Below are 11,223 nucleotides of genomic sequence, written 5' to 3'. Positions count from 1 at the left end.
TTCTTGTACAGTAGTTTTAGAGGTTCAAACAGTACGTCCGATGCAGTATTTATTTGCTCATTTATTATTTGTCCTTTGAAGGTCTTCTGTTTATATATTTCCATATTTTCTAATATATTCAATCTTTGTCCTTTATGTTGTACACGGAGAAGTTCTGTTGTTTGTCCAATCTTCATTGGTGTGCATTTATTTTTGATCATGTGATTCGCGAAGTTCGATTCTATTGCAGCCTCTGGTTTTCGTTTTTTCTTATTATAATCCCTTATGTGTTCTCGATACCTTGTTCTTATATTTCGCCCTGTTTGTCCTATGTAACTGTGTCGGCACTCACAGGTTAACTTGTAAACACCCTGTTTATCTAGCGGGTCTTCCTCGCTTATTTTCTCTTTTAATATATTTCCCACTGTGTTCCTTGTTTTAAATGATGTATGAATGTCGTATTTATGAAAGAATTTGGCAAGTTTGTAAGATGTCCTTCCTGTGTAAGTTAGAACTGCCCAAGTTTTTTTTATTGTTTTCCTCTTTGCTAGTCTTTTTCGATTTTGTGTCCTTTCTTAACTTCCCCACCAGGCCTCTCCTATATCCGTCATTTTCCGCAATGGCATATATTGTATCCAGTTCCTTCTTGTAGTCTCTCTTGACAAATCGGGAGTGGAATTTCTGTTCTGACGGAGGTTTACATTAATGAGGAAGAAGCAGAACTATTAAAAAAAGGCCTCAAACACAACATTGAAAGTTACAACCGAAAGAGGGAACTTGAACAAACCATCGTGGATACTGAAGTTATTATATCACGGCTTCCAACTGTAGAACAGGAGCACGCCAGACACATATGTCGGCACATAATTGAAAAAGACATAAAGACCAAGAAAACTAGGAAGCAGAAGAACGAAAACCAAACCATAAAAGGGCTCAAAGAAAAGCTAAGGGCAAACAATGTTATAACCACAAAAGCAGACAAAGGCAATACCACCGTATTAATTGATAAAAAAGATTACATAGAGAAAACTGAAAGTCTAATAACTGAAATAGGGTGCAATAAATTGGGAAAAGATCCCACTGAAGAATACCAAGCAGCAATAAAGAATACCATAAAGAAAAGCACAACCATAATAAAGGATAATCTACCATATAGACTAACACTTATGAACCCGAGTGTCCCTCCGTTGATTGCCTTGCCGAAAATNGGTGCAATAAATTGGGAAAAGATCCCACTGAAGAATACCAAGCAGCAATAAAGAATACCATAAAGAAAAGCACAACCATAATAAAGGATAATCTACCATATAGACTAACACTTATGAACCCGAGTGTCCCTCCGTTGATTGCCTTGCCAAAGACACACAAACCAGGCACCCCGATGAGACCTATCATTAATTACAAGTCTGCTCCCGGATACAGACTCTCCAAGCACCTAAAGACGCTGCTGAGGGATAACCTAAATCTACGCAATAAATATACTATTACAAATATAACGGAACTAATCGAGAATATGAAATCGTTGAAGATCAATNAAGCACCTAAAGACGCTGCTGAAGGATAGTCTGGATCTACGCAATAAATATACTATTACAAATACAACGGAACTAATCGAGAAGATGAAATCGTTGAAGATCAACGAAAACACTAAATTCGTATCATTCGACATCAAGGACCTTTACCCATCGATACCAACAATAGAAACCATAAAGACCGTACAAGAAATACTGATGGGAAAAATGAAAAGAGAAGCTGTCACGGAAATAATAAACGCGTTGAAGGTTACATTAAAACAAAGCTACTTCCGGTTTAACAATAAGATATATAAACAGATTAACGGGTTAGGAATGGGCAATCCGACGTCAGCAATACTCATGGAAGTATTCATGCAAACACTGGAGGAGAAATACATGAAAAACCTATCGACCAACCTAGGAGTAAAATTCTACGCGAGATATGTCGATGATGTAATATGTCTAATAGAGGGAAACAAAGAGAAACAGATACTAGACTATCTCAACAAACAACACCAGAATATAAAATTCACCATGGAAACGGAAGAGGAAAGAAAGATTAACTATCTGGATTTAACAATTAAAATAAACGATACCACGAACAAGATAGAGTTCGAAATATACAGAAAACCAACAGCCACAGACACAATTATACACAATAGCTCAAACCACCCACAGCAACACAAAAATGCAGCATTTAAACAACTAATAACGAGGCTTGAAAGGACCCCTCTAACAGAAGAATGCTACAAGAAGGAACTGGATACAATATATGCCATTGCGGAAAATAACGGATATAGGAGAGGCCTGGTGGAGAAGTTAAGAAAGGACACAAAATCGAAAAAGACTAGCAAAGAGAAAAACAATAAAAAAACTTGGGCAGCTCTAACTTACACAGGAAAGACATCTTACAAACTTGCCAAATTCTTTCATAAGTACGACATTCAGACATCATTTAAAACAAGGAACACAGTGGGAAATATATTGAAAGAGAAAATAAGCGAGGAAGACCCGCTAGATAAACAGGGTGTTTACAAGTTAACCTGTGAGTGCCGACACAGTTACATAGGACAAACAGGGCGAAATATAAGAACAAGGTATCGAAAACACATAAGGGATTATAATAAGAAAAAACGAAACCAGAGGCTGCAACAGAATCGAACTTTGCGAAATCACATGATCAAAAATAAATGCACACCAATGAAGATTGGACAAACAACAGAACTTCTCCGTGTACAACATAAAGGACAAAGATTGAATATATTAGAAAATATGGAAATATATAAACAGAAGAACTTCAAAAGAACAAATAACAAATGAGCAAATAAATACTGTATCGGACGTACTGTTTGAATTCTAAAACTACTGTACAAGAAGAAGAATGACAACAAGAAAATATTAAGGACAGATATGGAAGGGAATACACCGACTGCAAAAACAAAGGGGGTAAAAATCACGGACTTCTACCTGCCGTCAAAAACGAGCCAAAACAATTCATCTACCTATTGAGTACCGCAAACACTGCAAAACTAAAAAGACGTACCTAACAAAAGAAAGAGGTAGTTAACAAGGAGTATAAATACGAGCAACCAACAAAAATTATGCAGAACGAAAAATGACACTGAAGATGGCACAACGCCGAAACCGGTTTGTCTCCAAACCAAATTTGACAAGGGATGACGGAAATTCGTTCCAAAATACATCATACACCCACCCTGTCGGAAACATTAACAACCAAAAAGGAAATATTACTTTTTTCGTTTTTTTTGTTGCCGTTAAGATGTTGAAATTGTAAATTATATTATTTAAAATTCCATTTCATAAAAGCTAAGCTATTCATTACAATTTGAATTTAAAAATTGTACAAACAATTGCGGCACTTGGTCCAATGTGTTAGTGGTCGCATGATGCAATTTACTATAATTCAGAAATTGCCTTCGTAGCCGATTCAGTTGAATAGCATTTACGGCCGCCGGAACTGGACCGGTGTTACCAATTTTTCGTGCAGCCAAGGCGTCGGCTATAATTTGTTGCGTTAACTTATCCAGCTCGAAAAGATAATTTGTAGCGCTTAGTGGTGGCTATGAGAATGATAGAAGTAAACAAACTAAGTATTTGCTTTTTTAATTTTTTTCTTTGCTTCTTTTGCTTTCGACTCGTATAGCGCGCCATAGATAGCCTCTAAAATAAATGCATCATTGTCAAACACTACAAACAATGGACTATTCCAACGGCAGTTGCCATGCGGCTCTTCGTAACGCATATACAAAGCATCGAATATTTCCCGTGTATATGGCACGTTCGAACTGTCCACTCGATCATCCAACACATCTGCACCAGTGCGCGGTTGGTTAAACTCCCATGCGCCTTATTACACCCTTTATAGTAGAGTTAAATTGTACCTTTAATATAATTGCCAGGCGCCACGATGACCACATCTTCTTTATTGAGCAACCGCAGTGCCTCTGATTTAATATCGCTACGCACTTGTTTTTTTTTTTTGAGAATCCGCTAAGTATTCGTTTTTAGAGAAACCGGCATTTGCTATAAAAACCATTCATGCGCACATAATTCAGTTCAATTGTTTTAAACTATATTTTATTTACTTTAATGCACTGCATTTGTATGCAAATTGGTAATTTTCTCGTTTGATATTTTATGTTTCTCAAGCAACAACAAAATACATGGAAGGGTTGCATTTGCTCTTCTGTTATTACCTGTTTATTGTGCCATGTAGTATGCCTTGTTTCATGCTCGCACTCAACTGTGTGCGTACGCAAAGCATTCGCATGTGAACAACAAGTTTTGATAGATGTGTGTGGGCGTCCATAACAATACAAATGGATTTATTTGCGTGTGCTAACGTTCACGCTACGTTCGCATTGAACTGTATATCCAGCAGTGCTGCCAACTATTTTCAAGTACATATACATATCTACATACATACATCAAAGAACATTTGTTTTCCTTGTTAGCTGTGGTGCAAAATATAAAAGTCGGCGAATTTAAAGAAAAAATTAATAAAAATAAGTATATTCAATTTGTATATATAAAAAAAATGAGCAAAAAAAACTTTTTTAAGGCTATGTGGATAGAGAAGAAAAAATTTGAGGCCAGTGCGCTTAGGTCGACTGTGGAGTCAATGACTACAGTGCCGAAATACAACGCAACGCCAACGTGCGACTCCAGCAGAACCTAGGAATGGAGACAGATGGACCAAACGGCGCTGCGGAATTTGTTTTTAGCGACAAAAATTCAGACCCCGATGAAAAATTTGAATAATTGTCTGAGCTCAGTAGCTCTGAGAAAGCTTGCGAAATTAAGTTAATATTCAACAATATATTTTTATAAATAAAACAAACGCATAAACAAAATCGAATTGTATTTTTTAATTTGGTTTCATGTATTTTTGAATATTTCGCTGCCATCTATTCACTAATTTATCAATTATTTAGAAGTTAGAATAGTGGTCAGAAAAATCACTAATTATCGTGATATTTTCCCAATAGTTTCATCGCTAAACATACTTGTAATTCACCAACTAGATTACGTGTATGAGCGAGTGAATAACTCAGCACGATTCTGAATAGAAACTCCCTGGGAATTTTTCTTCATTTCTCTTTCCTCCTATAATGAATGAAAATTTTCCGAGGATTTTTTCTCTTTTCCCTTTCCTCCTATTCTAAACAAATTTCGAAAAAGCGAAATTGCATTTCGGGAAATAAGTAGCTATAAGTAGCCCGATATAATGGGAGAAATTTCGTTGAAAATTTGAACGGGAGTTAATGCAAGAATGTAAGTAATTCGGGTTTTAAAACTTATTCGGAAATATAAATCCTTAGGTTTCTATTTATAGGTCGAAAACAACGAACAAGCGACAACTGTAAATTTTATTGGTCTTAATGCAAGTCAGACCTGATATAACTCGTGGTTTCCATAAAGGTAGCAAAAAAGAGGTTGCTCGGTTTTGGCGGAACGCTGAAAAAAAGCTAAACTCGGCAGGTCTGCCAAATAAAAATATTACGGAATGAAAGAAGGTTTGTCAAAGGGTTTATATCCACGGTTTTCGTCTAATTAATTAATTTCTGAATCGTTTTTAGGTTTAGACCGACCAAAGGAAATACATCCGTCATAAGGCGTCGCAAAATTTGAAGGCCAGCAAAGGTGCTGGTGGTGGTCCAAACCTCCAGTAATCATTCTCTCCAATGGAAGAAGCTTGAATCTGGTGGGAATGAAGGAATCAGTCGAAGGAGTTGCGGCGAAAACTTTTGGGTTGCCGTCTTCGAGTGGGTCTAATAGCGCGACAGAGGCAGAAGCAGATTATGCGCATAACTCTGTTGAGTATTTATATGAAGCGCTCATACAAGAAAATATAGAGCCTACAAAGCTTACCAGGCACAACCGATAAATCGCCGCATTACCAATTCATGAAGTTCCACTAGGAATGTTCGATATTTAAGAAAGTATCGATAAAATGAATCGATGAATTCATTGCATGTAAAATCGATATGGCGATATATCGGGCTGAACAATATCGATATCGGAAAAATCGATGTTGAAAATCCTATTCCAAATTGAATAGAATCCCTGTAAGAAGCCTGACCTATGGTTATCGGTAAATTATTGGAAAACTGACTAAATGGAGTTTAGCGGTTAGTTTTGTATGGGCTTGGGGGAAACAGTGACCACTTCTCCGGGCGTGTGATAGTGCATCCCTTTCTTGCACACACATGCGTGCAGTTGGCTTACAGTATGTTCACTCCTCATACATGTCATCTAGTTGGTGATGTACAAGTGAGCTTAGCGATGAAACTATTGCGAAAACATCACGATAATTAGTGATTTTTCTGACCACTATTCTAACTTCTAAATAATTGAAAAATTAGTGAATAGATGGCAGCGAAATATCAAAAAATACATGAAACCAAATTAAAAGATGCAATTCGATTTTGTTTATGTGTTTACTTTATTTGTAAACAAATATATTGTCGCAAGCTATTTTTATGGCTACTGAGCTCAGACAATTCTTCTAATTTTTCATCGGTTCTGAATTTTCGTCGCTAAAACCAAATTCCTCAGCGCCGTTTGGTCCTTCTTCCTCCATTCCTAGGGCTGGAGTCACACGTTTGTGTTGCATTGTATTTCAGCACTGCAGTCACTGACTCCACAGTCGACTTAAGCGCACTGGCCTCAATTGTTTTCTTCTCTATCCACATACAAATTGAATACACTGATTTTTATTAATTGTTTCTTTGAATTCACCGACTTCTTCTATATTTTTCACCACAGCTAACAATGAAGTAAACTTTCCTTGATATATGTATGTATATATATATGTGAACGTACAATCGATAGTTTCTTTACGATATGGTCAGCCATTTTTTATAAGGTATTATACCAGCCTATCAACTCACCTAATTCTGTTATTTCCATCTTGTTTATCTACTGAGGATTAAAACGGCATGCCGGTCGACTCAAACGGTTTGTCAAACTTAAGACCTAAATAAATCACACAAGCTGCTGATTAAACCTACTTTAGTATTTTCCCATACACTTTTTTGGAGATGAAAAATAAATTTCAACTTAAATATCAATATTGCGGGCAAAGTATCGATGTCTTCGATATATCGACCTTGGAATATCGATTCAAAAAATTGATTATCGTGCCATGAAATATTGATATTCGATACGATATCGAATATTATTAGGTTCCATAAAGAACCAGAAAGCCAACTGGAAAGACAGCATCGGCGAAAGGTGGTACGGAGGCTCTTGGAGCTGACTTAAAGATTCAGCGAGAGATATTAGAAAGCATAAGGACGGCAGTAACAAATATTGCAGAGCACAATGAAGAGCCAAAACGGCATTACGCTTCAGTGGAGAGATTGAAAGCCGAGGAATTAAATGAAATGCGGAGGCATAATGAGCAAAAACGGCACTTCGAGGAAATAGAGAGGTTGAATACCCAAGGACTCATTCAAATGCGGCGTCATAATGAGCTCTTGAAGGAGTTAATAAATTTAAAAACGTAATTTTCTATGAGAGGCCTTAAAATGGTATGCAGGGTATATCGATGGTCCTCTGTAATAACGACATAATTAAAGTTTCAAAAAGTAAAAACCCTTACTTCTGTTAAGAGGCTCATGTCCTTAATCCATATCTAATTCTTACTAAAGTAAGGATTAGAGACATGAGTAGTTAAGTGTTAAGTGTTTTTCGAACCCTCAAGTGTGTCGTTATTGCAGAGGACCATCGATATATGTATATAATACAATTTTCAAAAAAAAATTAAAGAAATTTATTAAAAGTGGTAGAACTTTTCAAAGTTCTGTAAGTTTCTTGTTAATTTGGTGGAGCATGGATAATACTACAAAAAAATTAGCACATAAAATTTGCCAAAAATGCAACCAAAAATTCATTGTACGGTCACATATTTTAAGTACTGTTAGACATGTAAAAGAATTGCAGTCGATTTTTTATTTTTTTAAGTCAATTGTTTATGTTGTTTTTATTTAGTATGTAAAAGCATAAACAGACGGCAGCGGTGATCCGGATCAACTCGGGAATTAACTGCAGTTGCCGTCTGTTTAAGCTTTAAGTACTGTTAGACATGTAAAAGAATTGCAGTCGATTTTTTATTTTTTTAAGTCAATTGTTTATGTTGTTTTTATTTAGTATGTAAAAGCATAAACAGACGGCAGCGGTGATCCGGATCAACTCGGGAATTAACTGCAGTTGCCGTCTGTTTAAGCTTTAAGTACTGTTAGACATGTAAAAGAATTGCAGTCGATTTTTTATTTTTTTAAGTCAATTGTTTATGTTGTTTTTATTTAGTATGTAAAAGCATAAACAGACGGCAGCGGTGATCCGGATCAACTCGGGAATTAACTGCAGTTGCCGTCTGTTTAAGCTTTAAGCTAAAAATGAATTATATTTGTTTTCTTCTTTGTGTTTTTTTTTTATATAATATGTACATACATACATACAGTCAGCGACAAAAATATGCATACTCTGACGTTTTGACGATTCTATTTATTTATATTATCCATACCAAATGTTTTTTTTTTTTTTTTTAAACATAGTTCATTCAACAGCAAGAGCCAATAGAATCAAATTTTTTAATTTCATAAAATTTTGATTATAATTATAAATTTTTCGATTTCTTGGAAAAATTTTAAGTAAGCAGTTTTGTAGCTCACTGAATTTTAGTATAACAAAGTGCAAGCTTAAAGTCGCTAAAAATTACGTACTTTCTTTCATGTAAAAGAAGATTGTGTTCATGCGTTATACGGAAGAAAATGCACAACACAATGGGCAAAAAATCTCAAAAATTAACGGTAATTTGTAGTGAACTTAAGCTTGCTCTTTATTGTACTAAAATTCTTGAGCTACAAAACTGCTTACCCAAAAGTCTTCTAAGAAATCGAAAAATTTAAAATTATAATGAAAATTGTGTGAGTTGAAAAAATGTTATTCTTGTGGTTCTTGCTTTGAATTAACTATGTTTAAAAAAAAAGAAAAATTTGGTATGGAAAATATAAATAAATAGAATCTTCAAAACCTCAGGGTATGTACGGTGCAATGGAAAGTAGCGTTGATCTGATTTGGATACAGGTAGAATTACCTCATTGTCTATACTACCCACCTGGGATTGAAAAGTATTAGCATGTAAACTTTAACTTCAATGAGGTTGCCCAATCTTACTTTCATACTTGAGATACATTCAGCTTAATTTCAATCAGTTTTAAACTGACATGTAGGCCTTCTCTTCGGGTACTGACTCCTGCAAGCTGTTCATGAAAGGATGTACAATATAATAGTGGGTAGCCTAAGTGTGCACTTACTTGAGATGGTTTGCTATATGGCCTTATTGAGCAGAAAAGCTGGTGCCTCTGATTACATTTGTAGTTACTGCAGCAACTCATCCACGAGCTGATCGGAGGGCCTTCTCCAGCATGTCCATACGTGAGCGTATTAGCACATCACCATTACCGCCATCAGTAGCGGCATTAGCATAAGAGACTGAACGAATTTTGTAAAGGTTATAGGCGCATATTCATAGTCATATTTAGTTCACAACTAAGTCGAAACTATCTTAAGTTACAACTAAAGCTATTCATAGTCGCCTTAATTTCGACTTTTCTGGCTAAGTACCAACTTAAAATTTAGTTTCGGCTGCAACTGCAATTAAGTCGTAACTAGGAAGAAGTATTTTATTAAATTAAGGAAAAAAAGACGAAATATGTAAAAATTAAGTTGGCAGAGCGTGATTTTGATAATATTGAATGATCTCCAATTGAAATTTACAAAGGAAATGGATCGCCCATTTGAATCGGAAGATGAAATTAAATGCGCATTACAATTCCAATGAGGCTACATTTATAATTGGAATGATTTACATTTGTATATAAATGCTCAAATAATAGGTAAATTTCATGCTTGTTCTTTTAAAGAAAATTAGTGCATAACATTTAGATATGTGTTCGTATGTTTCACAGAATGATTTCGATAAACATCGACTTCACATCATTGCGGTAGTTCTGGCGATTTCACACAATTAACAAGAAACTTATACCTTATTCTTTTGCATAAATTACATAAACGGATGATCAAACTTGACATTATTTAATAAAAATGTCGTTTTTTTCAAAATATCGTAACGAAAAATCGATACATTTTCACACTCGTTTTGCAATATCGTAAGTTAAAACTACTTAGGGCCGGTGGCTCAAAGCCTAGTTGATACTAACCATCGGTTAATATCGTTATCGACGTTTTCGACTCCATGCATATAACATGGTGTCGGTAACGTCGATAACGATGTTTAACCGGGGATTAGTGTCAATCAGGCTTTGAGCAACCGGCCCTAAGTAGAAGTCTGAAATGCGACTATGAATAGAAGTGAATTTTAAGTTGGTACTTAAATTTAAGTTGCAACTTTATTAGTTTCGACTTAATGGCTGGACTATGAATACGCGCCATAGTATTTACTATAGACAATGGGCCCTATGCATAAAAACTAAGGAATTGCTTTTTCTTAAAATTTCATACCCCTCACTTATATTTATTTAACACAAATGAAGTAAAAGTTCTGAAACTACTTCAAAGATGTATGATTTTTATAAATTAAAGAAGCAACTATAAAAGAACTCCTCCAAAAGGCCTTCTGAAATACGTCCTATAAAAGCCCTTCTGGAAGGCCTTCTATGGGTAGTGAAAGAAGAAACCCTTCAATTTGTGCCACTCCATACAAAAAAGAAACGGAAGGGAATGTAGAGTGGAATCCTCTAGAATCTCAGGAAGGTTTTCCGGATAGGATTTTAGCTCCTGAAATTATATACCGGGGTACTATAGTACTCACATATAACTTAAGGTTTACACCGGACAATACTGTCATGAAAATAGCAATACATGGACACTTTTTCCCTAATACATGCATACTTTTCCAATTGTCTCAATCATTGTCTTGATTATTTTCAAGACAGGAAATCGGACAATGATTTGACGTATGCAGACAATAATTTTGACGTCTTGTGCAAGGAAGAAGAGAATTTCATAACAAAAGATCTAAAATAACACTAGAGACGCTGATGTGCTTGTAACTTTGTCTCTTCTTTACTATTTTTTACTTATTAGCTTAAATAGCCCGCGCGAAACGCGAATTTTAGTACAACGTTCACGTCCGACATTTTTCTCAAAATGAATTGTCATAACTATTGCCAGGGCGCCT

At 35.5% G+C, this 11,223-nt stretch overlaps 1 protein-coding gene across 1 annotated transcript; it reads right to left on the bottom strand.

Moving 5' to 3' along the window:
• Window positions 1-3,261: 3,261 nt before the first annotated feature.
• On the bottom strand, window positions 3,262-6,926 carry LOC108360855 (protein KTI12 homolog). Its single transcript, XM_017613301.1, has 3 exons — window positions 6,908-6,926; window positions 3,613-3,860; window positions 3,262-3,574 (listed from the first exon to the last, which is right to left on the bottom strand). Exons 1-3 carry the CDS (start codon window positions 6,924-6,926, stop codon window positions 3,326-3,328), a joined length of 516 nt encoding a protein of 171 aa, XP_017468790.1. The 3' UTR covers window positions 3,262-3,325.
• Between the last annotated feature and the right edge of the window lie 4,297 nt (window positions 6,927-11,223).

Source organism: Rhagoletis zephyria, unplaced genomic scaffold, assembly GCF_001687245.7.
Source record: "Rhagoletis zephyria isolate East Lansing unplaced genomic scaffold, Rhagoletis_zephyria_1.1 Rzeph_scaffold_00644, whole genome shotgun sequence".
In the NCBI taxonomy this organism is placed as follows: domain Eukaryota; kingdom Metazoa; phylum Arthropoda; class Insecta; order Diptera; family Tephritidae; genus Rhagoletis; species Rhagoletis zephyria.
The sequence above is the reverse complement of the archived record's forward strand: the minus strand, read 5'-3'. Positions and strand labels throughout refer to the sequence as shown.